The sequence below is a fragment of the Empidonax traillii genome, unplaced genomic scaffold (genome assembly GCF_003031625.1).
Source record: "Empidonax traillii isolate 1590-97213 ecotype Southwest subspecies unplaced genomic scaffold, ASM303162v1 scaffold1540:size127936, whole genome shotgun sequence".
Taxonomy (NCBI): Eukaryota; Metazoa; Chordata; class Aves; order Passeriformes; family Tyrannidae; genus Empidonax; species Empidonax traillii.
The window spans coordinates 1-27,659 of NW_020956733.1; the positions used below are offsets into that span (position 1 = coordinate 1).

Genomic DNA, 27,659 nt, shown 5'->3' on the forward strand with positions numbered 1-27,659 from the left:
CGCTGGATCAGAACCGGCTGCGGGGGAGACAGGGGGGTCAGGGGAGGGGTGCTGGGACCCCCACTTGGGAACACACCTGGGACCCCACACCTGGGATCCCACACCCGGGAGCCCACCCAGGACCCCACACCCAGCACCTGCCAGACCACTGCAGCCAGGACCCCACCCAGGACCCACACCAAGGACCCCACACCCAAGGCCCTGCACCCAAGACCCCACTCGTGTCTCCCACAACCCCACACCAATGCCCCTGCACCCAGGACCCCACACCTGGGATGCCTGGAACCCCATATCCAGACTCCAACATTTGGGGTCCCCACTCAGGACCCCACACCCAGGATCCAACAGCTGAGACCCCCCTGTCCAGTACCCTGCACCCAGGTCACTGCAGCCAGGACCCCACCCAGGACCCACATCAAGGGCCCCCACCCAGGACCCCACCCAGGACCCATATCAAAGACCCCCACCCAGGACCCACATCAAGGGCCCCCACCCAGGCCCCCACCCAGGACCCACGTCAAGGGCCCCCACCCAGGACCCCACCTGAGACCCTCCAGACCCCCACCCCACGCTCCACCACCATCGTGGGGTCCCTTGTGGGGGGAATGTGGGGCAGGGGGACAGACACAGACACCTCCACCCGCGGGTGCTTCCCGATCCCCCCACTCACGTCGGAGGAGGCGTCGGAGCAGCGCAGGTCGATCTCGGGGGAGCTCTGCAGGATCTGCACCGACCCCGAGCACTCCTTGATGGCCTGGGGGGGGGACACGGGGACACCCGGAGTCACGGGGGGGTTACTGGGGACACCCGGAGTCACGGGGGGGTTACCAGGACCCCCCGGGTCCCCCCCTTTCCTCCCACCCTCCTCACCCCGTTCTCCTTGAAGTCGCAGTCGTTGGGGTCGGGCCGGGTGCTGGCAGCACACTCCGTCTCCATCAGCGTCAGGTTGAGTTCCCGCAGTGAGCTCAGATCCAAGCCCTGGGGGGCACGAGTGTGGGGGGGAACACGAGTGGGGGGTAATGAGAGAGGGGGCCACAAGCGGGGAGCTCAGGAGCAGAGGGAGGTCACGAGTGGGGCAGCAATGCCAGGGCAGGGGATTGGGGTTGGTGATGAGCTGGGGGAGAGGGAGGCCACGAGTGAATGGGGGGGGTCTCGGGTGGGGGTGTCACTCACCAGGGTGGTCTTGAGATCGGTGCTGTGCAGCCTGACTGGGGTGTCACGAGTGGGGGCACATGGATGGGGGATCAGGAATAGGGAGAGGGTGAGGGGAGGGGTGTGGGGGGTCCCGAGTGGGGGGCACTCACCGGGGCAGGCTCGGGGTCAGCGCTGAGCAGCCTGAAGGTGTTCTGCACCTCGGGCCGCTGGTTGTAGGAGTCCACGGCCTGGGCCAGCGCCTGGGTGTAGGCGAGGGGGGCCGGGGCGGGGAGGGCACGGGCCCCCCCCAGCACCACCAGCAGCACCAGCGCCCACGGGCTCGCCATCCCTGTCCCCCACGGCCACGCCGGCGCCGCTTTTATCCCCCCCGGCAGGTTGGGGACCCGCCCCGGGCATGGCTGTCCCCCAGCCCCCTCCGGAAACACCCGGCCCCAACCCACAGGCTGGCCGTTGTCTCGGGGGTCACGGAGCCCACGGTGTCCCAATGCCTGGGCGGTGACATCTCCCCCCCCGGGAGGACTCCCAGGGTGTCCCATCCCTTGGAGCCCCTTGGCTGGGCATGGAGGGGTTGGGGGTCCAGGAGCCCTGTGGGAGGGGAGGGGTTGGTGCCCCCCGGGCTTGCACAACTCCAAACTTGCCCCATCGCTGTTTCCCAACGCCGGGGGTGCCCCCCCCCGGGCCCCCCAAACCGTGTCAGCCCCCCACACACACACACGTCTGACCCCGAAATCTCTTTATTCCAGCTCCGCTGGGGCCGGGGGGCGGCGGGAGGGTCCCCGGGGGGACGCGCTGGGGGGGCGAGGCCGCGGGGGGGGCCGCGAGGAGGAGGAGGAGGAGGAGGATGAGTGACCTGGGTTGGCGCCGGAGGTTTTTGGGGTGCCAGGGGAGCGGGATTGGGCGCTGCCACCGGGCTGCTGTGGGGAGAAATAAGGTGGGCTTCACTCCAGAGCCCCCAAAACCCACCCCAAAGTGGGGGACACGCGTGTGTCCCCCCAGGGTGCGGGTCCCGCAGCCCTCACCGGCTCCTGGCCACATTCCACCATCGACAGCGGCACGTCGGGCAGGAAGGTGAACACGGACACCTGGGCCGAGCACCGCTGCACCTGCGGACAAGGGACCCTCAGCGCCCCGGGGACCCCCCTGCGCCCCCCACCCCGCGTCTGGGGACCCCCTGCCAGCTCACCCTGCCCGGGCGGCCCCGGCAGCCCCGCGGGTCCGGGGAGGGTTTGGGGCAGGGCGGCTGCCGCGCCGTGAAGTTGATGCTGAAGTGGGTTCCCCAGTCGAAGCTCTGCCGGGAGAAAAGATCCATCGGGATCCCCACGGGATCCCCACGGGATCCCCCCGGGATGGGGGGCTGGGGGCGCCCACCTGTACCCCCCTTTTCCCCCCGATTCCTACCGTCCTGGCGACTCCCAGCAGCTTGAGCAGCCGCAGGTCCTGCCCGTGGGTCTCCAGCACGGAGCGGGCCAGGTCGCGCGGGGCCGGCATTCCCGGTGGGATCGAGGCTCCCGCCGCCAGCAGCACCGCTCCCAACAGCAGCGCCATCAGAGCGGCGGAGCGGGGAATTCTCCCCCTTCCCGGGATCGGCCCTCGCCTCGGGGCCCCCCGGCCCCGGCCCCAGGGTAGACGCGGGCCCCCCGTTCGGTGGGAAGGGCTCGGGTTGCCGGTGTTGTCCTTGGCCCGCAGCCGGGAGGAGCTCGCCCGGACCTGGAGGGGATGCGGAGATGCCGGAGCTCGGCAGGGCCGATCCCCCTCCACGGCCCCTTCCCTGGGCCTGCTCCCAGTTCTTGGCATGATGGAACAGCCCCTGTCCTGCTCCTCCCGAGCCGGGAGCGAGAGCATCCTCCCAGCTCCCAGGGAATAGAACCAGGAGCCCCCCTCCCTTTCCTGCTTTCTTTACATTATTTTGGGTTTTAAAAATCCTTCTCACCTTGCTCAGATTCATCCTAACACACCATCCCCAAGATTTCCTTGGATTCAAGAACCCTGGATTTACCAAGGACTGCACTGGGTGAATCCCGCTCTCCCAGGTTGCATTCCCTGGGGGACTGGGGCTCATTTCCCCAAAATTCAGTATTTTCCTGTCCCCTTTGGGGCCAGGAGCTCCCCTTCCTCTTTGCCTCATCCACAATGGAAAAGGAAAGGAATCCTTGGGGAAGGAATCCCGAGGAGAGCGGCCAGGGGACACCAGAATTCCTGGGGATCACCTGGGAGCAACACCCTGGAATCCTGTGGGACATCGACAGCCCCGAGCTAAGGCTCTTCCAAGGGGATTTGATCCATGGACATAAATCCTGGGTAGGAGATGTGGGAGGGAGAAGGGATGATGGAACACCAGGAGAACAGCTCATCAGAGCCTCCTCTGCACATGGAGAGCATCGGGGTGAGTCCTGGAGAAGAGAAGGTGCCATGAGCAACAACTTTGTTCTGATCCCAATGTTCCTGGGTGGGTTTTTCCCTTTCTAAAGCGTAAGCAGCAGGGAAAGCCCAAAGGAATTCCCATTCCCAGGAAGCCAGCAGTGGATAGTACACAGAAGAAATGGATCTGTACTGATAGATCACATTTACAGCCAGATATGCTCCTCATAGACCCCAAAATATACACAGTACCCCAGTATAGACATGACATGTACACCCAGAGCGATCCCGAGGGATGCCGGGAGTCAGGAATGAGCAGGGGGAGGGGGCTGGGGGGGGGACATCCCGCTCCGAGCCCCCCGGAACGCTGGGATGGGGCATCCCTTGGCTGCTGGGATTAGTGTCACATTCCTGCCCGGAGGAGGTATGGCTGTGCCCAGGGCTGGCACGGGAAGAGCCGGGCACGGAGCGCTCCGGAGGGACGGCGGATCACGGTCATGCAGGGCAAGGGCTGATGCAGGGAAGCTGCTGACGGGCAGCTCTTTGGCTCTGCCAGCATTCCAAAGTTTCCTGGCACAAAACCCACCGCAGGAAAGACCTCTCCCAGCTGGAGCATGACAAATTCACGCCGTTTTTTTCTTGCCTCTCCTTAAAAAAAAAAAAAAAAAATCCCGGCTGTTCCCCTCCAGCTGCCTCTTGGTCTTGGAAAACATCTCAATATTCAGTTTAAAGGACATCTTGATGATGTGGAAGGACATCTTGATCACGTATTCCCCATTTTGAAACCCTCAGGCTGTTGGAGTTGTTCACGTCCATCCCTCTCCAAAACGATCCGCTGGTTTAACCGACCTGTTCCTCTTCCTGGTTTCCCCATCCTGTGGCTCCTGTGGAGAAGTTTTCCACATCGAGCTGCGGAAAGCACGAGGAGCTGCGAGGGTCTTGTGTAAGAAGCACCTGGAACCGACGGCGCTGGGTTTGTTCTGTTTTGAGACCCCCCCCGTGTGACCACGACGCCCCTCGGGGGGGGTTCAGGCGGTTTTGGTGCTCCCAGAAGGTGCAGATGGATTTTCCAAAGTCATTAAAGTGGCTGGTTTTATGTCAGAATTAAGCCTGTCCCCTTCTCCCCCAGCCCACGGCAGCGCTTCCCAAAGGGAGATGGACAGTGAGAGATGGATCTGCTCGGCCACGGCTCCGGGAGAGGCTGAGGGGTTCCTTCCCACACAGAAACTCAGCACGTTCGATCTTCCAGGACCTTCGCCCAGGACCGAGCACCTGGAACGCCTGGCACACTCCGAACCTCTCGCTGAAGACCAACACCCCCCTCACAGCCCCCCCTCCCCCCGGCACCTGGCGGCGCTCAGACGGTGAGGAGGGGCACGCAGCCCACGCCCACCCCGCCCTCGTGGCACACCATGGGCGCCATGAACGTCCAGCGGTCGCTGTCGGGGTCGTACATCTCCACGGAGCTGAGGTTGGACTGTCCGTCGTAGCCGCCCACGGCGTAGAGGCGGCCGCAGTTGGGCACGAGGGACACGCGGCTGCGGCGGCTGTTCATGGGCACCAGCACGTACCACTGGTCGGCGCCGGGGCCGTAAACCTCGGCCGCGCTCAGGAAGGCCGAGCCGTCGTAGCCGCCGCACACGAACATGCGGCTGCCGAGCGCGGCCGCGCCGTGGCGGCACCGCTTGTTCAGCATGTTGGCCACGGCGTGCCAGGAGGAGGTGTGCGGGTTGTAGTACTCCACCTGTGGGTATGGAGGGCACGGAGAGTCAGGGAGACCGGCTTGGGAAACACACAGGGAATATCCTCCCCCTCACTGTGGAGGCACCACCTCCAGTCCTCTGGGAGTTTTGGGCCTCTCAGGACAAGATATTGGAGGGGCTGGAGCAGCAGGAGCAGCTGAGGGAGCTGGGGGGGCTCAGCCTGGAGAAAAGGAGGCTCAGGGGGGACCTTCTGGCTCTGCAATCCCTGACAGGAGGGGGAAGCCGGGGGGGGTCGGGCTCTGCTCCCAGGGAACAGGGACAGGAGGAGAGGGAACGGCCTCAGGCTGTGCCAGGAGAGATTTGTTTTGGATAACGGGAAAATTCCTCCTGGAAAGGGCAGTCCAGCCCTGACACTGTGGTGGAGTCCCTATTCCTGGAGGGATTTCAAAGCCCTGTGGATGTGGCACCTGGGGGGACATGGGCCAGTGGTGGCCTTGGCAGTGCTGGGGAATGGTTGGAGTGGATGGTCTCAGAGGGCTTTCCCAACCTCAAGCTGAGCAGTTCCCAGGATCCCAGGCTTACACTGTTGAAGATCTGCAGCCCGTCGTGCCCTCCCGACACGTAGATCCGGCCCTCGAAGACGGTGACTCCGGCAGCGCTGCGGTTGGAGCTCATGGGGGTCACTGCTGTCCACCTTGGAGGGACAGGGCAGAGGTCAGGGACAGTCCCAGAGACTATTCCACCATCTCCTAGGACTGGCTTCCACCAACTCTCCTTATTTAAACCTTTTACCACCCCTTATTTAAACCACCCTCACAGCCCAGATGCCCTGCAATGCCCACAGCACACGGAGCACAAAACTCCTGGAAAAGCCGTAGGACATGGAAGGCTCTTACTTGTTTGTCTCTGGAGAGTAGGACTCCACGGAGTTGAGGGATGAGTTCCCGTCGTATCCACCGCACACGTAGATCTGCCCATCCAGCACCACCGTTCCCATGGCGCTGCAAGGGACGGCAGGACCCCGTGAGGAGGCTGGAGCTGCTGCCACCCCGACCCCAACACAGCCTGCCTGGCCCCTGGGCCATCGCCTCTGTCATCCCAAAGAACCTCCTTTTCCCTGGATTTGCTTCCAAATGGCTCAGTCCCACCTAAGCCTGGAGTATCCCAGGCTGTGAGCACCTCAAATCCTGGGGGCAGTTCTGGGCCCCTCAGGACAAAAAGGACATGGAGGGGCTGGAGTGTGTGCAGGGAAGGGAAGGGAGCTGGGAAGGGGCTGGAGCAGCAGGAGGGGCTGAGGGAGCTGGGGGGGCTCAGCCTGGAGAAAAGGAGGCTCAGGGGGGACCTTCTGGCTCTGCAATCCCTAACAGGAGGGGGGAGCCGGGGGGGGTCGGGCTCTGCTCCCAGGGAACAGGGACAGGAGGAGAGGGAACGGCCTCAGGCTGTGCCAGGAGAGATTTATCTTGGATAGTGGGAAAATTCCTCCTGGGAAGGGCTGTCCAGCCCTGGCACAGCTGCCTAGGGCAGGGTTGGAGTCCCCATCCCTGGAGGGATTTCCAAGCCCTGTCGATGTGGCACTTGGGTCTTAACACCTTTCCTTCTCCATCAGCGCCGTGACGCACCCATGGAATTTTGTTGAGCTGCTTCTGACCAACAGGCAGCACCCAAAATCAGCATGAGCAGCCCAAAACTAGCCAAGCAAATCCCACCTGCTTCCACGCTGCTCCACTCCCCCCTCTCCCACACACACAAACTCCTCGTGGGTGTCCACCACCCCCAGCACTCCAGCCTCATTTTCCCCCCGCTGTTCCCCAGGTCCCTCCCCAGGGAGCTGCACCCACCTCCTCTTGCTGTTCATGCTTTCCACTTTGGACCAGGAATCTGTCTCTGGATTGTAGACCTCCACGGTGCTGAGCCGGAGCTGGCCGTCGTAGCCGCCGATGGCGTAGAGGAGCCCGTTGAGCACGGCCACCCCCACGCGGCTCCGCGCCGTCGTCATGGGCTGGCACTTCTCCCACCGGTTGGCAATGGGGTCAAACACCTCCACCACGTTCAGGGAGTCGCCTGCGTAGAAATTTGCTACTCAAATTAAAAGGGGGAGAGCTGATGGAGCCCTGGGAACCGGAGGGAACCCCCGGGGAAGCTCAGCATCCCAAAGATGGGACTGGCACAGGGTACTTTGGCTGCTTCTCTTTGGGGAAACATCTGGGCTCTGCTGGGATGGGATGGCATCCAGAGGGACCTGGGCTAGTGGAAGGTGTCCCTGCCCATGCCATGGGGTGGGAGTGGATGATCCTTAAGGTTCCTTCCAACTAAACCATCCTGGGATTCTGTGTGTGCCCTGTCCTGGGCTCTCACATCCTATTCCAGCCTCTCTGCTCCCACAGAGCCAAGTCAGAGGCATTTCCCAGCCACTTCCCTGCTCTCCCCCAGAGATGCTGCTCTGGACAATTCCCACAAAACACACTCCATTACTCCAAAAGATTGTGGCACACTTTCCAGCTTTCCCGTGCTCTGCACCAGGAGCCTCGACATGTGCCAGGCTGTGGAAGTGGCACCTCCAGTGCCCTCTGAGGGGCAGCAGAGACCTGCGAGTCCCATCTGTGCTGTCGCTGCTTCACGTTTCCCTGAACACTTCCCGTTCCCCTTTTACACCAGGGTTTGGCTCATGGAAGCGCCATGTGCCTGCACAGGTGATCCCACAATCCCAACAACATCCTTGAGATCCCTCCAGGCCCCGCCAGCAGCTCCAGGCAAGGACACCACCAAGAACGTGCCCTAAATAAACCCCACATGGCCAGGATTTAGATAAAAGATGTTAAACTACGGGCACACCTGGGGTGTTCCAGGGGAAGGGCCGGGAGGAGGAACCGCCCAACCCTCCAACCTGGGGGAATTTCCCCATCCCCGTGGTCCTTCCCAGCTCCCAGTGGCCTTTCCACTGCAAGGTACCTGCCGAGTTCAGCCCTCCCACGGCGTAGATCAGCCCTGCTATGGACGTGCAGCACCGGGGGCGCGTCTTGAACGCCGGGAGGTGCGGCCGGCGCTCCGGCATGAGGTGGTAATCCTTGGCTTCGTCCACCAGATCCCTGGAATCCAGCGAGCCAGGAGTCAAAGGGGAGCTGTGACTGCCTGCCTGGGGGCAGAGGCAGTTTGAGCACTGCCCCCGTGCCCCGGCCTCACCTGCACTTGTGGCAGCAGCGGACCAGGTCGTCCTGCTGGACGCGGTCCGTGAGGAATTGCGGCCGGCACAGCGGGAGGCGGATCCTGGAGAGCAGCTCGGGCAGGAAGGGCTCCCTCTGCTCTCGGTCGTACCGGATCCAGGCCAGGGCAGCTTCAAACACCTTGGGAGACACGAGTGGGATGCTGGAGTTTAGGGGGTTTGCTGCTGGTGCCACTTGACTGATGGAAAAAGGAATGACGTGGAATCCCAGAATCATGGAATGGTTTGGGTTGGAAGGCACCTGCAGGATCACCCATTCCCACCCCCTGCCATGGGCAGGGACACCTTCCGCCAGCCCAGGTTGCTCCAAGCCCATTTAATCCGGCCTTGGACACTCCCAGGGATCCAGGGGCAGCCACAGCTTCTCTGGGAAATCCATTCCAGTCCCTCCCCACCCTCACAGACAGCAATTCCTTCCCAATATCCCATCTATCCCTGCCCTCTGGCACTGGGAAGCCATTCCCTGTGTCCTGTCCCCCCATGCCTTGTCCCCAGTCCCTCTCCAGCTCTCCTGGAGCCCCTTTAGGCTCTGCCAGGGGCTCTCAGGTCTCCCTGGATCCTTCTCTTCTCCAGGGGAACCCCCCCAGCATTCCCAGCCTGGCTCCAGAGAGGTTTTTTCTCCGCCTCCAACTTATCCTGCAACAATCCCGTGGGATTGCACATTTAACACAAGCATTTGCAGGGAGCTGAAGGAGCTGTGAAGAGAATTGTGGTAGAGGAGGTGGGACAGAAGCAAAATCCTGTTTATTTACTGACAAAAATCACCAGCTGGGACAGGAGAAAGGGAATGGTGCTGCTCCATGAAAAACCAGGAGACAGGTTTGATGACAGGGATCCATCTGTTCACTTTTCCTCCATTCTCCCCCTTGTCCCTCACTTTTCCTCTTTTTTCCCTCTGTTTTTCTCTTTTTTGACCCAATTTTTTCATCACTTCCCCATTTTCTCCACCTTTTTTTGCTCTTCACTGACTTTCCTAAATTCTTCCCAGTTTCCCCCATTTTTCTTAATTTTTCTACTTTTCTCTCCACTTTTCCCTTTATTTTCTATTTTTCCTTTTATTTTGTACTTTTCTGTTTGCTTTTCCCTGACTTTTTATCCTTGACTTTCTCTCTGTTTTTCCCAATTTTGCTTCTTTTTTCCCCAACCTTTTCCTTTTCTTCCCACGTCATTCCTTTATTTCCATTTTTTTGTTTTTTCCCCGTTTTTTTCCCGCCTCCCCTGTTTTCCCCAACTTCCTCCCCGCTTTTCCTTCTGTTTCCCCCCTTTTTTATTTCCCCACCGTTCGCTTATCCCACATTGCGTTTTCACAACACTTTTTGCTTGTTTTCCCATTTTGTTGCTTCTATTCCCATTTTTCTGCTTTTTTTCCATTTTTCCCTCCCCCTTTCCCCCTCATTCTTCTCTTCCCCCCCCTCCCCCTCACTTCCACCATCCCTCTGTTTAGCACCTCCTAGTTTTCCCAGTGTTCTCTCCTCAGCTTCACTCAGCCCTGGAATAGGATCATTCCCACTCCCATTCCCGCTCCAGGGACACACCTGCTCTTCAGACTTCACGTTGAGCTCGTCCCTGGACAGGAGCTCCAGGACGTCGTCGAGGGGCAGCGCCAGGAACTCCTCGGCCATGGAGACCTCCGGGAAGTGCTGGTGGGTGAAGCTGTTGGCAGCGTCGTAGAGCAGCGCGCACATCATGGTCTCTGCGAACTGCCGCACCCCCAGGCAGTTCTTGGGGTGCAGCCTGGGGAGAGCGGGCACGGGAGGCCAAGAGGAATGTCACTTGGAATGTCACTTCAGGGGGAGAGAAGCTGTGGCTGCCCCACCCCTGGAAGTGCTCCAGGCTGGAGCAACCTGAGATAGCGGGGGGTGTCCCTGCCCGTGGCAGGGGGTGGCACTGGGCAATCCTTACGGTCCTTTCCCACCCAAACCATTCCATGACTCCACAAGCAGGTTCCAGCTCCCTGAGGAGCTGAACTACATGGAGATCTCCAGGAGAATCCATGGCAGAGACAGAGGAGGCGAAACACAGCTTAAAAATGTTCCCTCACCCTGCCAAGGAGGCACTGGACAGACACAGGTGGCTCTGGGGCAGCCACAGCTTCTCTGGGAAATCCATTCCAGTCCCCACCCTCACAGCCAGGAATCCCTTCCCAATATCCCATCTATCCCTGCCTTCTGGCAGTGGGAAGCCATTCCCTGTGTCCTGTCCCTCCATCCCTTGTCCCCAGTCCCTCTCCAGCTCTCCTGGAGCCCCTTTAGGCCCTGCCAGGGGCTCTCAGGTCTCCCTGGATCCTTCTCTTCTCCAGGGGAACCCCCCCAGCTGTCCCAGCCTGGCTCCAGAGCAGAGGGATCCAGCCCTGGGAGCAGCTCCAGGGCCTCCTCTGGACTCTCTGCAGCAGCTCCACGTCCTCCTGCTGTCGGGAGGGACTCTCACATGAGGATGACTCCAAGGGCTCCAGCAGATTTTGGTTACAACACAGTTGCCCAAAAATGTCCCAAATCTCAATTCCACTGTAGGAGGAGAGCTCGGTGTCCATGTCCCAGCTCTCTGGGATGGTGAGAATCCCCTCATTTTCCTGTTACCAACCAAATTCACAGCTGGGCACTCAAATCCAGGAGCTCACTTAGGACCCCTGGCTGCTCCTGGTAGATCTGGGAGAATTTTGGTGGCCAATCCCTGTATTTGGTGGGTGTGTTTAACATCACTCCATGGAATACACGGAGCAGCTGCAGGGAAGCCAAGCTGGGGAAACTAAACCCGTCAGCCTCCCTGGCAGGGGTGGAGAATCCATGTGGTGCATTTCCAAAGATTATCCCAGGTTTCCATTTCCAGATCATGCTGCTGGAACAGTCCTACAGCCAAACACCACTGAGGAAAATGAAAAACCTGGGAGCAATTTAAGGCTCTGCCACAGTTTCCTGTGCAGCTCCTGGGCTGAGGCACTTTGTTCCACATGCACAGCAGCAGGAAGGGCAATTCCTGCCAGGATGGGTTCTTAGAAAGGGAATGATCCCCTCCATTTTGCTCAGGGTATTAATTCCTTTGGCTGGCCAAGGTCTGTCATTGCGTCCCAGTCTGAGGAGTTATTTTATAGGGAATGAGAGTGACAGGACACAGGGAATGGCTTCAAGCTGAAAGAGGATAAATCTAGATGGGATATTGGGAAGGATTCTTCCCTGGGAGGGTGGGCAGGCCCTGGCACAGGTTGCCCAGAGCAGCTGTGGCTGCCCGTGGATCCCTGGAAGTGTCCAAGGCCAGGTTGGAGCAACCTGGGCTAGTGGGAGGTGTCCCTGCCCATGGCAAGGGGTGGGATGGATGGGCTTTAATGTCCCTCCCAACCCAATCTGTGATTCTCTAATTCCACAAATGACAAGTTTCAGGATCCAAACAGTTCCTCATCCCATGGCAGGGGACGTCCTGGCCCTCCCATGCCAGACATAGGTGACTAAAGCCTTGCTGCTGTTGGGGAGCAGCCAACCCCCAACCCCAGGAGACCCCTCATCCCCCTTACCTTTCCCTAAGGAATGTACAACAGGCATCCTTGATGTTCTGGAGCTGCAGGAAGCTGGCCCCCATGAGCAGGGACTGCACGTTCTGCTGGTCGATGGCCAGGTGGCCGTTGTAGGCGAAGTTGATCAGAGCCTCCAGCGCGCTGAAAACCGGGAGACAGAGCGGGAACCCCAGTGAATTCCAGCTGGGATGGGGCTCTGCCCACAGCCCAGGGCTGGCTGGGATTCCCCCCCCTAGCACTGTGGGTGTCCCTGGGGGCGTCACCTGGGGTCCATGCCCTGCATGACGATCTCCTCCTGCTTGCACTCCATCATGTCGTTGGTGAACATGGCGTGGAAGTACGGGATGGACGCCGCCAGCACGATCCGGTGCGCGCTGAACTTGTGGTCCCCCACCTGCAGCAGGGAAGAGGGGCAGGGGGAGGGATCAGCACCACCCACTGCCGGGATTCCCTCTGGCACAGCTGCGCTGGGATCCAAGGGTTCCAGGCAGGTCTTTGCTCCCATTAACTCTCTCTGCTGCTTCAGTGCCTTTTTCCCTCGTTTCCACGCTAATCTGGCTCATCCCACTCCGTGTCCATCGGGGATTTCTTCCCCTCACTCAAGCAAAATTTTCCCATCTGAGTTTTGTTTTATGGCACAAACCAGCTGGCACAGCAGGTCCTCTGCACTCCGGGTTATCCAAGGATTCCCTCTCTTCTCCTCTACAAAACCCTTCACTCCCCTTTCACCTCCAAATGCTGTTTGGATCGAGGATTTCCATGATTCCCAACAGTGCCTTCCCTCTCCCTCTGGGCCTCTGCTTGGCACGCCCAGCAAACACAAACTTCCTGGGAGTTTACAAAGCAGAATTCCTGCCAGATGGAAAAATAAGAGAGGCACTTTTGGAGAGCGTTGTCTTCGCCCTGGGCAGCCCTGAATCCCTGTCCGAGCTTCCTCCGTGCCTGGAATACGCTGCACCAATCCTGCTGGCCTGGATTCCACAGAATTCCTAATTCCCAGAGCAAAATCGGGAAGTGAAATGGTAGGACAAAAAAAGCTCCAGCTTTTTTTGGGAATTCTCAGTGAGGAAAGGTTTCCCTGGGACCAGGCCCAGCCTGGCTGACCAGGGTGACAAACTCGGTCTGTCCACATTCCACATTCCATCCCCCAGGAACACCCGACCTGCTCCGCAAGCTCCGGCACTTCCCGCTCCATTCCTTCCCCAGGGATGAAGCCATTCCAGCAGCAGCTGCTCCCGGCCCAGCCCACTGATGGGAAGAACAAGCAGAGGGAAAAACTGGCAACACCATCAAAATAGGTGTTATTGATACACCCTCATCCTGCTGGGAAAGCCCTTCCCGGGTGTCTCAAACATCCCAAAACACAGGAAAACGCCATTTTTCCTTGGATATTTCTGAAAGGTGACGGGAAAAGGTCTCTGATCTCTAAAATTCCAAAAGATATCCCAGTGCCTGGAAGGAATTCGCTCCAACTGGTTTGTTTGGATGAGTGTTCCCATTCAGAGAGTGCAAGGAAAACAACATTTTCCTTCACTTCCATTTCAACTCCAAGCACAAGCTGCCAAAAATTCCGGCTGCTCCAATCCCATTTTATCTTTTCAAAAAATAAAAATGATGTTAAAATGAAACAGGCACCTCTTAAAGTGAAACACCTGCTTCAAATGCATCCAGTGACCCTTGAGATATACCCAAAATTATCCCGGGGGGGGCAGCTCTGGGGACTCCAGACTTGCTGATCACCTTTTGGGTGGTCCTGCACTGGGAATGATCCCTGGGAGCAGGGGATCTTTTGCACCAGCAAAGAACTCGGGAATATTTCCTGGTTGGGGGACAATACAAAACCTGAGATTCCTTCTTTTTGGAACCTGCTCCTGTAAAGCTTGAGGGCCCTCAGGGAGATGGATAAATTGGGATCTCTGCTCCAGAACCATCATTATGTTCATTCCATCAGCACCGGATGGCAAGTCCCGAAGGAACAACTCCACTTCTTGCTGCAGGCAAAGGGCAAGTTTTTCCTGTAGGAAACGGGAAATACTTCCAAGGATGAGCACACAGAATGTGTCCACCCGGCTCATCCTCGTGTCTTCTGCTTCCAGAGCGCTCCCCATCTCCAGAGCCAAAGGATCTCCCTTCCCAGGAGCAAACAAACACGCTTTCCCACCTGATGGATTCACAATGGAATCAGCCAAGTCTAAGGAGAAAGTGGGAAAGAGCTCATCCTCCTCCTGATCCTGATCCCATCCCAGGATGTTCTGGTTTACAGTGGATAATTTTAGCTCCCTTTCTTTTAAGGGAAGGGATGCTGTTTCCCAGAAAAAAAAAAGGAACTCAGCAGGCATCCTTCCTGACCCCAGGAACCACAGAATTCCCTGCTGACACATCTCCAAAGGAATGTGCTCCCAGACACCCCCATAGCACAAACCTTAACAAATTCCAGGGAACAAGGAGCCTTTCTCCAGGGGAGTGGTGGAGGTGGAAAAAAGGCATCCATTGTTTTCCTGACGTCCCCACCCAGCAGAGCTGAGGAGTCTCGGAGTTTTTGGCAGCAAAGATCTCCAACATTCCCAAAAATCATCTTCTCTCTGTGACGTTGGCATTGCAGCCACCGAGAGGCCGAAGCAGGAGGGGAGTTGAGCCCAACCCATCCCAGCACGGCTCTGCAGGAGAGGCCATGGATTGCACCTGGAGCGGGGCAATTCCCAGCACAAATCCAGGCTGGATGGAGAATGAGAAGAGAGCTGAGGGGAAGGGTTTGGGAGTGTTGGTGGATGAGAAGAGAAGGATCCAGGGAGACCGGAGAGCCCCTTGCAGGGCCTTGAGGGGCTCCAGGAGAGCTGGAGAGGGACTGGGGACAAGGGATGGAGGGACAGGACACAGGGAATGGCTTCCCACTAACAGATGGGATATTGGGAAGGAATTCCTGGCTGTGAGGGTGGGCAGGCCCTGGCACAGGTTGTGTGGCTGCCCCTGGATCCCTGGAAGTGTCCAAGGCCAGGTTGGACGGGTCTTGGAACAACGTGGGACAGTGGAAGGTGTCCCTGCCCATGGCAGGGGGTGGCACTGGATCATCCTTAAAGTCCCTTCCAATCCAAGCCATCCCAGCATTCCATGATAATGCAACCAATGGCTCTGAGGCAGAAATCACATCCAACAAACCCAAATTCCCAGGGAATTCCCTGCCAACTCAGGGGAGCTGAACTGCTTGGCTGAATCCCAGCCCACGTCCTGCAGGGACAGGGAGCATCCCGAGGGGATCAGCTCCAGCCCAGCTCCTGCAGAGACAGCACACAGACATTTCCTGGAGTCCTGGAAGCAGGAATCCCCCTGCTCTCTGCTCCCACCCCCTGGCAGGATCCAAACTTGTGAGGAGAGGGGTCAGATCCTCAACCTGCAGCTCTCCTGCCCTGCAGCTCTCCCAGCTCCTCCAAAACACAGATGTTCCCTGTTCTTCCAAGCTGCTTTTCCCAAGGGATGTCCCGGACACGCTGTGGTGTCTGTGGAGCAGCCAAGCACTGGGAGGATGCAGGAGCTGGGATCAGCCAGCCCCAGCTGACTGGAATTCCACTGATCCAGAGGCTCCTCCACCTCTGTGTCTGCTCCTCTCTGGGGGGGTTGCTCTGGAAAACAGCCTGCTTTGGGAAAACTGGGATTGGAAAGGAAGGGAAGCCAAGAGGACTGGCACCTGGTAGTGGCAGGACTGCACATGAAACAAATAATGCAGCCTCTCCAGGGCCTGGAATTGCTTCAATTTTCCAGGCCTGGATTGTATTTTAAGAGACTTTTCTATTTAGTCTTGGAATTGGTCATGGAAAAATGGCATTGGAGCAACTCAGGACCAAAGGAGGAGCTCCCGTTAACTCCGCTCTCCAAGGGCTTGGAATGGCACAAACCTTCCCTCTCCCAGCAGTTTGGCCAAGATTCCTGGAGGAGCCAGCCTGGCACTTGGAACCTTCCTCCTCTGGCTCCAACCAGAGCGAGCAGGAGCTGTAAATAGGATATCATCCATTTTATTCCCCCTAAATTGGTCAGGGAAGAACAGGATAAATATTCCTGGCCTGTTTTCCAGCGGTGCATCCCCCGGGATTCCAGCAGGACGTGTCCCCAGGGGGCAGGCAGGGACAGCAAATCCCAGCAGACAGAGCTGCCTGGGCAGTTCCCATCCTGGCAGGATATCTGTGTTCCCCTGTTCTGGGGCAGGGGGTGGCACTGGGGGATCCTTCAGGTCCCTTCCATCCCAAACCAGTCTGGGATTCACACCAACACACGCTTTAATCCTAAAAAAAAGCAGCGCTCTCCATCCCCAAACCAGTTTTGCCACAGAATTCCCTCAGGTTCCAGCACAGACTATCCCAAAAACACCCTGTGGAAGGTACAACCACTTCCAAGGAGGATCAGCACCCTCAGTCCCTCTTCCCAGCAGGCTACAGCTGATCCACAGGGATGGAGCAGCCCCCCCAAATCCATGGGGTGCTCCCTATCCCACATCCTGTCTCCATGACAGGCACAGCCCTCTCCAGCTCCTCTCCCTGAAAAGTTTCGGGATGAGTAGGCTGGGAAACACCTTCCCACTTAATTAAACTTCAGAGTTAATTCTGGAGTGACTCAACACTGCTCCCACCCCACAGACTCCTCCGACTTTGGAATCCTGAGGGATTCCAGCAGCTCCTGCCCGAGTCCTCCCAGCCATTCCCTGCACAGCCAGGGACCCGATCCCACGGATTTTCCACGGCTATGGATGGCTTCTTTGATGTAAGAAATGGATGTTCCTAAAAGAGAAAGGATTCCAAGGGAAAGGAGTCTTCTCCCGTGGGTGGGAGCAGTTTGATCCAGAAACCTGCACCAGCCCCTCACAGACCCCCCACCAGGGCTGAGGGGGTCCCAGACCCCCTGACACCCCACTGAGGGGCTTTGGGGGGGTCTCAGCACCTCCCCTCTTCGCTGCCAAATCCATGGGAAGGTGGGACCCCCTCCTGCCCATCCAAGAGGGTCTCAGCCACCCCCTTAACCCCCACCAAAGGGGCTCCAGGGACTCCAGCTGCCTCCTTCCCTCTGGAAAACAGGCTGGGGGTCCCTCAGGGCTCCCTCGGGGACTGGGGTCCCCCCACGGGAGGCACAGGGGTCCCTCAGCTCCTCCTCAGGGGCTCGGGGGGTTCCCGAAGTCCCTCCTCAGATGCCAGGGGGTCCCTCAGCCCCCCTCAGGGACTGGGGGGATCCCCAGCTCCCCCTCAGGAGCCAGGTGCTGCCTCTCCCCCCATCAGGGACCACGACCCCTCACCCCCCTCAGTCTCCCCCCAGTGACCGGGGGGTCGCCCGGCCCCTCCCGCACCTTGAGCGTCACATCGCAGAGCTTGCCCTGGCGCCGGATCTCGCCCATGACGCCGTAGCCGCGGCTGGGCAGGTCTCCCACGGAGAAGTGCACCAGGTCCTCGGGGTCCAGCTCGGGCTCCGCCGCCGCCTCCAGCATCGTCCCGGCCGCGCTTCGCCCCCGCCGCGCTTTGCGCTGGCCCCGCCCGGCCGCCGTACCCGCAACGCTTCCGCCACGGCCCGGAAGCCGCCGTCGCCAGGGGGAACCCGGAAGTGGCCGCTGCCATGGCAACCCCGGACGCCTCCCGGAGCTCCAGCCCGACCACCAGCTCGGCCCGGGGGGGGCCGGAGAAGTCGCCGCCTCGCTCCGCAAGGGTCAGTCGGTGCTCCTGGCCCGGCGGGCGCGGCCGCACGGGCGGCATCGGCCCCCTAGGCATCGCGCTCCCCCCTCCCGGCATCCCCCCTGATCTCCCCCCGGAATGGTTTGGGATGGAAGGGAACTTAAAGATCATCTCCCTCCACCCCTGCCATGGGCAGGGACACCTTCCACTACCACAGGTTGCTCCAACTTGGCCTTGGACACTTCCAGGGATCCAGGGGCAGCCACAGCTTCTCTGGGAAAGTCCCAACACTTCCAGACAGTTTTTGCACAAATTCCTGCCCAAATCTCCCCCGAGGCGCGGGAAGGGAACCCCTCGCTCCCAAGGCTTTGGAGAGATGGCTCGGTCCGTGTTGGGTGCAGCAGAGCAGGATCAGCTGGCCCCGGTGTGTCCAGGTGTGTCCAGGTGTGTCCAGGTGTGTCCAGGTGTTGCTTTTCCCATGGAATGGGGTCCCTCTTTCCCTGGCAGCAGGAAGAGCAGCGGGAGGAGGTTGAGCAGCTGGATAAACAATAAGGTTCTGCCTCCTCCTTCCAGCAGGTAGTCCCAGCTGGGCACAGAATTCCAGGCTGGAAAGGACCTTGAGGATCATCTCATTCCCAGCCTTCCACTATCCCAGGCTGCTCCAGCCTTGCCTTGGACATTCCAGGGATGGGGCAACTGCAGCTTCCCTGGGCAATTCCCAACCCTTGCAGATGGATTATTCCCAAAGCCCTGCCCACCTGAGCTGTGGGAAGGGGAACCTCCCACTTCCAAAGCCTTGGAGAGGTGGCTGAACCCGTGTTCAGCGTGGCCAAAGGGCTTGGTTTTCCCGGCTCTCCAGGGGTGTTTTTCACATGGATTGGGCTCTGTTTTTCCCTGGCAGGAGGAAGAGAAGCAGAAGAAAGTTCAGGGGCTGGAAAAGCAACGAGGTTCTCCCTCCAAAACAAAGAGTGATTCAAGGGTAATCCCAACTGGGCCCACTCGGAATCCTGGAATGCTTTGGGTTGGGAGGGACCTGAAAGCCCATCCAGGTTGCTCCAAGCCCTGTCCAACCCGGCCTTGGACATTCCAGGGGTGGGGCATCCCCAATTTCCCTGGGCACCCTGTTCCTTCCCATCTCCTGGTGTTCATGAACACTCCCAGGAGTCCCTGCTGTTCTCCTGACATCCGGCAACAGGCATTGCTGCAGCCAGGAAAATTCCACTCCTTTGGAATTTCTTCTCTCTGATTCATGGGGAGAATTCTTCCCCAAGATTTTCCCCTTCCTCCTTTTCCCTGCTGTACTCCTTGCTTTGAAGAAATAATTCCCACACTGGGTTTTGGGTGGTTTTTGGGACAGGTTTCTGTGATCTCCAGGAGATCCCAGGCCCAGGAGGAGGAGGAGGAGGAGGAGTGGATCAGCAATTCCTCTCTGCTCTCTGACGGTGACACTTCCAGGTATCCCCCAAATGTTTGAAATCCAACAAGTCTTGGTCCAGCTCCAACCTCCACCTTTCATTTCACAGCAGGGAAAATGCTGGAGAGATCCCCAAAACCCTGAATGTGCAAGAAATTCAGAAGATTTTGTCCCAAACTAGAAGTTATCAGTAATTATTACACAGTTATCAAGTGCAGGGTGTCGGGAGGAAATGACTGAGGGAAAATGTGGGATCTGCACCTTCCAGGGATTCCCAAATATTCAGTTCCCGTGTCTCAGGTGGGGCTTTAGCAGCTGGATGGTCCCTGAGCCCTCCTCAGCTGGGTTTCACTCAGCAGATCCTCCAGCCTGGCTGGATATTTCCTGCAGGAAACTGAAGTTTGGGTGTTTTAAAGGAATTTAAAATATAACAAACAAACAAACAAACAAATCAAACAAAAGAAAACCCCCCTCCTATTCCTGCAAATATTTTCCCTTTCAAACCTAAGAGGAAGAAAATTGTGTTACTGAGCGCTCCTGTGCCTGGTACCCGAGAGGAAATGAGGGTAATTAAGACCTTTCTCCCTTCAGTTTTCCAGGCAGGACAAGGCTGGGAAGGATTCCCAGCAGCTCTTTGCTTTTGATAAAGAACAAAAACTGCAGCTGAACATTTAGCAACACTTAATGTTTAAATTTGACTGCTCTGGAGTTCTCCTTTGTCCTGACAAATGGTATAAATGGCATTTTAGGGAATGCAACATCCTTACTGTGCTGGTTTTTCCCTCTCTGTTTAGAGCAATAAAACCAGTCCAGGCCTTTGTGAGAGTCAAGCCCACGGCTCATTTTGCCCAGGACATGATCAAGTTTGGGGCAGACAACAAGGTAGAGTGAAAGAAATGCCAAGTGGTAGAGGTTTGGAGTTTGATTTCAGCTTTGCCCATGGAAAAGGCAGGATTTTCCCATCCCTTGAGGCCATGGGTAATGTTTTGGGGTGAGTTGGTTCCCCTGTTCCTGCCTGACAGGGGTTGTGACTGTGGAAAACACACTTCCTGGTCCAATCCCCAGGAAAACCCTCAGAGGGGCAGGGACTGACTGATCCAGGAGGAATTCCTGTGGTAACCACAGTTTGGCACAGTGTTCCTGTCCTCCCACTGTGCAAGTTCCTGCCTTCACCTTCTCTTGCCTAGTTCAGACACAAAATAATTGATATTTAAACTGATGAGCTTAACCACATTTTTTTTCTCTATTTAGAATAATTACCCCCAGAAATTTGAGGGTATTGCCAGGTATTTTTAGAACATCCATAACCACCCCAGGGAGTAAAATAATCCTGGTGTTTGTGCTCCCTTTCCTACTTCATTCCAGGTCCTCCATCCCTGGAGCTCCTCAGGGCTGTTGAATTGACCTCCCTCTCTTTTTGGGGTTGCAGAGCATCGACATCCACATCGAGAAAGATGCCAGGGGAGGCACTGTGAACAACTCCTCCACTGACTGGTCCTTCAGGATGGATGGGCTCCTGCACAACACCTCCCAGGACCAGGTCTATGAGGCTGTGGCCAAGGACTTGGTGGCTGAAGCTTTACGTGGCTGCAATGGTGATTTATCGCTGGTTTTTGTTATTTTGGTAATAATTAAGGGGTCGGTTTGAGGACAGATCCATTGGCTGTTCAGTTTGAGGCTCCCCCCTGGGTTTATCCTTTTGCTTTGGGATTTTCCAGGCACCATCATGTGTTATGGGCAAACCGGGGCTGGTAAAACTTACACCATGACTGGAGCAACCTCTGAGTACAAGCACCGAGGGATCATCCCCAGGGCTATCCAGCAGGTACTGGATCTGGGAAAAGGGGCTGGGAGGAATACCATGTCTTTTTTCCCCCTTCATTTCATCCCCCTCAAGGGATGAGGATTAAAGAAGTAAAGCAGCTTTGCTGCCCTTCCCAGAGGTTTAGTTCTACCTGCTCGTGGAAAATTCTTGCTGCTCCCCAAAGCTCCCCAGACCTTCAAAAGGGGTGTTTGCCAAGCTATCATTTTGTGGAATCCTGTTCAAACTGATCATAAAACCATTAAGGTTGGAAAATACCTCTAAGGCCCTGGCACAGGTTGGACAGAGAAGCTGTGGCTGCCCCTGGATCCCTGGAAGTGTCCAAGGCCAGGTTGGAGCAGCCTGGGCTGGTGGAAGGTGTCCCTGCCCATGGCAGGGGTGGAAGGAGGTGATCCTTAAGGTCCCTTCCAGCCCAAACCATTCCAGGATTCTCTGATTCCATAAGATCATTGAATCCAAATCCAAGTCAAGCCCTCAGGCAAGCACAGCTCAGATTGGGCTCCACACACCCAGGTGTACTTGGAGCTGCTCAGAAATGTCTCTCTATAAATATCTCTACATATCTTATGTACATTTATAGCTTATATATATCTTAATATCTTACATCTATTTATACCTTATATCTATTTATACCTTATATCTATTTATATCTTATATCTATTTATATCTTACATCTATTTATATCTTATATCTCTTTATATATATCTATTTTAGTAATATCTATTTATATCTCATCTCTATTTAATCATATCTATTTTGATCTTATATCTATTTATATCTCACATAAACATCTACATATAAATATCTTCTCTGGAAAGCCATAAATAGGTAAAAATCCTGTCTGTGATGAGTGACAATCTCTGTGTCCTTGTGCAGGTGTTCAAAGCAGCTGCAGGATCCCTCAGTCTTTCCATCAGAATCCGAATTTCCTACCTGGAGATCTACAACGAGGCCCTGTTTGACCTGCTGTGCCCGGGGCTGGGCTGTGGCTCCAGGAACACCCCCCTGGCTGTGCTGGATTCCCCTCGGGGGGTTCATGTCAGGGGTCTGTCCATCCACCCTGTCAGCCACGAGGAGGAAGCCCTGCACCTCCTTTTTCAGGCAAGAGAACCCAAATGTTCCCCTCCATTCTCGTCATTATTTTGTTGGCTGAGGGAGCAGGCAGGAAAGCAGGAGGTGTTTGGCCAGGAGGGCTGGAGGGAGGGTCAACCAACACTCTTTGTCCTCCTGGTTGTGGGTGGGACAGCTTGGCAGCCCTTGTTCTTCCAAGGAAAATGTCCCTGGCACGGGGACTGTGGGAGGTGCTCCAGGAAAAGTGTCTTTGGCAGATAGTTTGGGGTGGTCTGGTTGGATTTTACAGCAGGACTGTTCATACAAGGGGGTGGATTTGTGAGGGGAGTTTGATTGCTTGGATCAGCATCTTTTCCTTGTGGGTCCTTCAGTTCACGGGGAAAACGGGAATAAAGAGTTGGATCTGGAAGCAGGAAGTGTGTTCTCACCCAGAGCCACCTGGTGTCCTTAAAACCTCTCTCTGGCCCTTTTAGTGACAGGCCTGTGGTGTCCTGAGCTCTGGAACGTGCTGGAAATCCCTTTTTAAAGAGCAGAAGGATGCTGATGGAGGCTGGGATTGCTGGGGTTGTTCACCTGGAGAAGGGAAAGCTGCTATTCTGCAGGAAACTCTTCCTCAAAAAGCCACAATCCCGTGAGCTGAGCCTTGAATTTTGTCTCCATTTGCAGGGTGAGACCAACAGAGTGATAGCAGAGCACGCCCTGAATAAGAATTCCTCCAGATCCCACTGCATCTTTACTATTTATCTTGAGGTGAGAGCTCCAGAGGTGTTTGCAGGGATTCAAACAGCTTTTTGGGGACTAAAAAAAAAAGGATCTTTGCAGTCAGTTTTTTTCCTGTCTTTCAGTTCAAGTGCAGTTTCTATCCTGTTCTCCCTCAGTGTCGTTCCAGAACCGACACAGATCTCAAAGGCATGAAATCCAAAATCACCCTGATAGACCTGGCAGGTTCTGAGAGATTGAGCAAGATCACGGTAAATCCTGGGAACTCCTCGGATCCCACGTGGGACAGGACCTGGAGGGGCTGGAATGTGTGCAGGGAAGGGAAGGGAGCTGGGAAGGGGCTGGAGCAGCAGGAGCAGCTGAGGGAGCTGGGGGGGCTCAGCCTGGAGAAAAGGAGGCTCAGGGGGGACCTTCTGGCTCTGCAATCCCTGACAGGAGGGAGGAACTGGGGAGGGTCGGGCTCTGCTCCCAGGGAAACTTATTCCTGGGAAAGGCTGTCCAGCCCTGGCACAGCTGCCCAGGGCAGGGGTGGAGTCCCCATCCCTGGAGGGATTTAAAACCCACATGGATGTGGCACTTGGGGACGTGGTCAGTGGTGGCCTGGGCAGCGCTTGGTTGGTCTCGATCTCAGAGGCCTTTTCCACCCTCAACAATTCCCTGATTCCATAACATTCTCTATTGACCAGAATTTAAATTGCACCAGCCCTGTGACAAACACACCCTTTGGGAAGGAAATCCAAGTCCTTGTAGACTTATAATGAAAAACTGAGGTCTCTGAAAACTCGTTTTCAAACTGGGGAAAGCTCCAGATCAGGGAGCTGAATCAGCTCCTGACCCTTGGAGTTTTGGTTTTTTTTGGATAAGGAATCTGCTTTTTCCCGCTGTTTGGCCAGAAACATGTGATGGAAACTTCCCCTTCTGATCTGCCTTGCAGGCTGCAGGACAGATCCGGAGAGAGAACTCCTACATCAACAGGTCCCTGACGTTCCTTGAGCAAATCATCCTGGCCCTGGCTGATCCCAGCAGGGGCCATATTCCCTTCCGGCAGAGCAAACTCACTCACGTCCTCAAGGACTCCCTGGGTAAGGGCTGGGCCTCACAGCAGCCCCAGAGGGCTCTGAAAATGCTGTTTCTATCAGCATGTTAAGTCCCAAGGCCATAATTTATCATGGAATGGTTTGGGTTGGAAGGGACATTAAAGCCCATCCAGTGCCACCCCTGCCACGGGCAGGGACACCTTCCACCAGCCCAGGCTGCTCCAACCTGGCCTTGGACACTTCCAGGGATCCAGGGGCAGCCACAGCTTCTCTGGGAATACTGAAAAGCACAGCCTTTATAAACTCCTGGAAATGACAGTTTTTATTCCCATCTTTCCATTGCATCGTCACTCCATGGGAAACAAATCTGACCTTTAATTCTAAGTCTCTCTGTGCCCTCTGGAGGGACAGTCCCACTCGGGCTGTGTCCTTTGGGCTTCTTCAAATGAAAGTGGCTTCAGGGGGAATACTGGGAAGGAATTGCTGGCTGGGAGGGTGGGCAGGCCCTGGCACAGGTTGCCCAGAGAAGCTGTGGCTGCCCCTGGATCCCTGGAAGTGTCCAAGGCCAGGTTGGAGCAACCTGGGCTGGTGGAAGGTGTCCCTGCCTGTGGCTGGGGTGGCACTGGGTGATCCTTCAGGTCCCTTCCCACCCCAAACCATCCTGAGATTCTGTGATTCCTCTGTATTTTAAACAGCACATCATATATTAAATTCCAGAAAAGCCAACAACAACATCCCTCAATTATATTCTTTGCTTTATTTTTATTATTACTTTTTTTTTTTTTCCCCAGGGGGAAACTGCAACACTGTCCTGGTGACCAACATCTGTGGGGAAGCTGCTCATGTGGGGGAGACGGTGAGTTGAAGGGATTCCTGCAGGATCCAAGCCTGGTTCCTGCTGCTCCTTGGTTTAAAGAACAGCCCCTGGAGGGTTCTGGCAGGGAAACATCCTGCCTGGTTCATCCCAAACGTTGGGAAGCTCATCTTATCTCAAGGGCTCAGAAAACAGGCTCCTGTCAGCTGAGGAGAATCTGAAACAGGGCAGCTCAAATTCAGGCTCACTGGAGAGTGTTAATTATCATTATTATCCAGCTCTGATGGGTTTCCATGGAACATCACAGAATGGGCTCGCTGGAATTGCACCAGTTCACAGCAGAGCTGGGTCAGGAATCAGGAGGAACCTCCCAACTGGTTGGTTTTTAACCTGTGAAACGATAAAATCAGGGAAAACCTTCCTTTGTGAACAGAATCGTCTTCACCACATCTGTAAAACACAGGAGGGGATCCCTTGGAGCAGGGAAATAGATTTTAAATGGATTAAAATTAAACAGGGAAATGGATTTTATATTTCCATGTCCATGGAGCAGTTAAATAATTTCATATTTCTGTGTCCTTGGACCTGATTTAATGAAGCAAAAACAGGTTTGGAAAATGATCTCCCTGCCAGTACCTCTTTCAGCTCCTTAAAATCCTTGTTTTCCAGCTGTCTTCCCTTCGCTTTGCCACCAGGATGAGGTGGATCACAGCAGAGCCACTTCCCAACGTGACCTTTGACCGGGAGGTACGGAAAGAACGGGAGTGGAGGAAGGAATTTTGGCTCGAATTCATTAATATTTAGGGTAATAACCTTAAAAACCAGAGGCAAATTAGGCAGTTCCATAAATTATCCCTTCTCAGCCAAGCTGACATTGCTAATTTTAGGTGGATGATAAAATGGATTAATATTAAACTTTTTAAATAGATATTTAGTTATCTGAGAGGGAACAGCAATGCTGTGGGCAAATATTCCCTGACATGTGGGAATTCTTTCAGCTGCATATGAATCCATATTTTTTCTGATAACTTCACCTCTCAACAGAGATATTTTACTGTGAATTACTTCCCTGGTATGTGGGGAAATCATCCCAGTCCTACCTGCAGCTTTACAGGTTGTTATCCCCCATTCCTGCTGGTGAAGTAACATCTTCTCCACAACTGGAAAACTTGGGTAAAGAAGGAAATAATTTAAAGAATTACTTCAAGAATAATTTCAGGACAGGGATCACAAGGTTTTAGGTGTCCTGAGGGCACTTTCACAGCTGGAGGAGTGGAAGAAACCCAAACCAGAGGAGCTGAAATTGGAGTGTTGAAGGAAACTGTGCTGCTATTCCAGCTGGGATATTCTCCAGCAGCCAGTTCTGTGCTGCTTTTAGGTGATTTTTTCCCCACTCCAATATAATCTGGTGATTTGCTCACCCTTTTTTTCCCTGTTAGGTGTCAGTGAAGGCCCTGGAGGAGGAGATTGAACTCCTGAAGCAGGAACTGGCCATGCAGGACATGTTTGTAAGGATCACTTAAGGCATTGTCCGGTGGGATTGGGTTCTCCCTTCTGCTTCCAACACCATCTTTTGGGCTTTAGGGGAACCTGGAGATCCCACACAGGGAGGTTTTGTTGTAACTTCCCTCCTGAGCCACTGGAGGTGGTTTTCTTAAGGCTCTTGAAGCCCTTCTGTTGCTGGTTGGAATGGGAGGGGGAGTGTTTGCTTCCCAAATCCCGTCTCCTGCCAAGCCAGGTGATGAGACTCCCAATCAGAAGTGGGCACAGTGATGTCAGGTGTCTGCCACAGTGGTGGAATTATGGAGTTCCAGACTGGTTTGGGTTGGAAGGGATGTTAAGGATGACCCAGTCCCACCTCCCACTATCCCAGGTTGCTCCAAGCCCCGTCCAGCCTGGCCTGGAACAGTTCCAGCATCCCAGGACAACCTGTGCCACCCTCCCAGAAGAGAATTCCTTCCTTAAATCCAGTGGGAATCTCCCCCCTTTTAGTTTCAAACCATCCCCCCTCATCCCACCCCGACAGGCCCTGCTAAAAGCTTTGTCCCCATCGTGCTCCTCTCCCCCCCCCCTCCCAATTTTAACTCCCTGATCCTCAGTTTTCCACCTTTTTCTCCTCAGGCAAGTCATTATTCTGGGACTTACAGCCCCCTGAGTGGTGCTGAGAGAGCAGCAATTAAATCCCAAGTGCACAAATACCTCAGAGGAGCCATTGAGGAGATCGATGTAAGTGGCTTTCTGGTGGAAAAGGACTGAAATATTGATTCCATCCCATTTTCCTGCAGGAAGGCACAATGAAAGTGTCTTCTGAAGAGGCTTTCTTTTTTTTTTTTTCACCCCAAAAGCACTACAGGACTGTAATTTAACTTTTTTTTTTGCATGTTAGGGACTGTCTCCATGTTTTAGAAGCTTGAGGACAATTTTCCTCAGCCCTAAAACCCCTTTAAATTGGTTTATTTGGAACTCCTTTAAAGAATGAATACCAAAATTGTTGGATTTATACCTCTCTCTTCCTCAGATAGTGAGCATCCAGCAAATCCAGGAGGTGTTCAAACAGTTCAAAGTGATTGTAAGGTAAGGTCATGGAATTCCAGGATGGTTTGGGATGGAAGGACCTTAAAGCTCATCCAGTTCCACCCCTGCCATGGGCAGGGACACCTCTCACAGGTTGCTCCAAGCCCCATCCAACCTGGATTAAAGGTGATGGGAATGAGCAGAGTTAATGGGATTTAATCTGGACCATACCTATGGAAAGTATAAAAATATCCCCCCCAAAAAAAGCTTCAATATCCAAGAGACCCGAAGGGATGTGGTGGAAAAGGAGAGGAAGAGAGGGGATGAAGGTCATGATGGTTGTGGGAAGCATGGAAGGGGCAGGGTGGGGTGTTTGGGGATGAGGCCAAAGGGAGAATAGGGGGTTTTCTTTGGAAATCTGATGCTGGCAGGATGCCAGGTTTGCCCGTGTGGAATGTGATGCTTCAGGAGCTGTTCTGTCCCCCAGTCAGCAGCAGGAGGACCTGGAGGCCAAGTTCAGGAGCAGATACATTCTGATTGACAAGGGGGAGTTCCCTGCTGGGGCTGAGGTCGAGTCTGACTTTGGGTCTGATTTTGGTTGGCTGCTGGAAGATGAGGAGGAGGAGGAGTACAAGGAGGAAGATGAGGATGAGGTAATGCCTGGCCCAGAACCCACCTTAG

General features: G+C 55.6%; 4 protein-coding genes and 1 long non-coding RNA gene across 6 annotated transcripts in view; 2 read left to right on the top strand and 3 right to left on the bottom strand.

The window, feature by feature from the left end:
- Window positions 1–5: 5 nt before the first annotated feature.
- On the bottom strand, window positions 6–1,481 carry CAMP (cathelicidin antimicrobial peptide; the record flags this gene model as incomplete). Its single annotated transcript, XM_027907759.1, has 4 exons — window positions 1,305–1,481; window positions 871–978; window positions 671–754; window positions 6–17 (listed from the first exon to the last, which is right to left on the bottom strand). Coding segments are annotated over exons 1-4 (381 nt in total), but the record flags the coding sequence as incomplete, so codon positions are not given.
- A 408-nt stretch (window positions 1,482–1,889) lies between these two features.
- Window positions 1,890–2,946, bottom strand: LOC114070398 (probable serine/threonine-protein kinase samkC). The gene is made up of 4 exons (XM_027907760.1): window positions 2,554–2,946; window positions 2,339–2,443; window positions 2,175–2,258; window positions 1,890–2,069 (listed from the first exon to the last, which is right to left on the bottom strand). The coding sequence occupies exons 1-4, from the start codon at window positions 2,698–2,700 to the stop codon at window positions 1,890–1,892; spliced, it is 516 nt and encodes a 171-aa protein (XP_027763561.1). The 5' UTR covers window positions 2,701–2,946.
- A 1,837-nt stretch (window positions 2,947–4,783) lies between these two features.
- Window positions 4,784–17,443, bottom strand: KLHL18 (kelch like family member 18). 2 transcript variants are annotated; one of them, XM_027907763.1, is made up of 10 exons: window positions 17,268–17,443; window positions 12,205–12,335; window positions 11,942–12,082; window positions 9,972–10,170; window positions 8,397–8,557; window positions 8,166–8,302; window positions 7,055–7,277; window positions 6,113–6,217; window positions 5,799–5,910; window positions 4,784–5,257 (listed from the first exon to the last, which is right to left on the bottom strand). In XM_027907763.1, the coding sequence occupies exons 1-10, from the start codon at window positions 17,403–17,405 to the stop codon at window positions 4,871–4,873; spliced, it is 1,734 nt and encodes a 577-aa protein (XP_027763564.1). In that variant the 5' UTR covers window positions 17,406–17,443; the 3' UTR covers window positions 4,784–4,870. The 2 variants fall into 2 exon arrangements, with proteins under 2 accessions (XP_027763564.1, XP_027763563.1); XM_027907762.1 differs by having other exon boundaries at window positions 7,055–7,292.
- An 87-nt stretch (window positions 17,444–17,530) lies between these two features.
- Window positions 17,531–27,659, top strand: part of KIF9 (kinesin family member 9) — a 21,109-nt gene continuing 10,980 nt past the window's right edge. The window contains exons 1-16 of the mRNA XM_027907761.1: window positions 17,531–17,620; window positions 18,488–18,565; window positions 18,944–19,041; window positions 19,795–19,882; window positions 20,430–20,595; window positions 20,719–20,825; window positions 21,699–21,923; window positions 22,560–22,643; window positions 22,772–22,864; window positions 23,548–23,695; window positions 24,442–24,506; window positions 25,134–25,211; window positions 25,904–25,972; window positions 26,586–26,690; window positions 26,983–27,038; window positions 27,466–27,631. Coding sequence (XP_027763562.1) covers window positions 17,531–17,620; window positions 18,488–18,565; window positions 18,944–19,041; window positions 19,795–19,882; window positions 20,430–20,595; window positions 20,719–20,825; window positions 21,699–21,923; window positions 22,560–22,643; window positions 22,772–22,864; window positions 23,548–23,695; window positions 24,442–24,506; window positions 25,134–25,211; window positions 25,904–25,972; window positions 26,586–26,690; window positions 26,983–27,038; window positions 27,466–27,631 — 1,716 coding nt within the window. The remainder of the gene's footprint in view (window positions 17,621–18,487; window positions 18,566–18,943; window positions 19,042–19,794; window positions 19,883–20,429; window positions 20,596–20,718; window positions 20,826–21,698; window positions 21,924–22,559; window positions 22,644–22,771; window positions 22,865–23,547; window positions 23,696–24,441; window positions 24,507–25,133; window positions 25,212–25,903; window positions 25,973–26,585; window positions 26,691–26,982; window positions 27,039–27,465; window positions 27,632–27,659) is intronic.
- LOC114070401 lies at window positions 17,561–18,997 on the top strand. Its single transcript, XR_003573919.1, has 3 exons — window positions 17,561–17,620; window positions 18,488–18,565; window positions 18,944–18,997. It is a non-coding gene; the product is annotated as an uncharacterized LOC114070401 (long non-coding RNA).

Excerpts from the sequence above, each read along its gene's own strand:
- LOC114070398 (XM_027907760.1), bottom strand. The coding sequence starts at position 2,700 with ATGGCGCTGCTGTTGGGAGCGGTGCTGCTGGCGGCGGGAGCCTCGATC. Across the intron at positions 2,444-2,553 it reads TGCTGGGAGTCGCCAGGACG|AGCTTCGACTGGGGAACCCA; the intron begins GTAGGAATCGGG and ends TTCTCCCGGCAG. Across the intron at positions 2,259-2,338 it reads GCCGGGGCCGCCCGGGCAGG|GTGCAGCGGTGCTCGGCCCA; the intron begins GTGAGCTGGCAG and ends CCTTGTCCGCAG.
- KLHL18 (XM_027907762.1), bottom strand. The coding sequence starts at position 17,405 with ATGCTGGAGGCGGCGGCGGAGCCCGAGCTGGACCCCGAGGACCTGGTG. Across the intron at positions 8,303-8,396 it reads CGCTGCTGCCACAAGTGCAG|GGATCTGGTGGACGAAGCCA; the intron begins GTGAGGCCGGGG and ends GCTGGATTCCAG. Across the intron at positions 7,293-8,165 it reads GGGAGGGCTGAACTCGGCAG|CAAATTTCTACGCAGGCGAC; the intron begins GTACCTTGCAGT and ends TAATTTGAGTAG.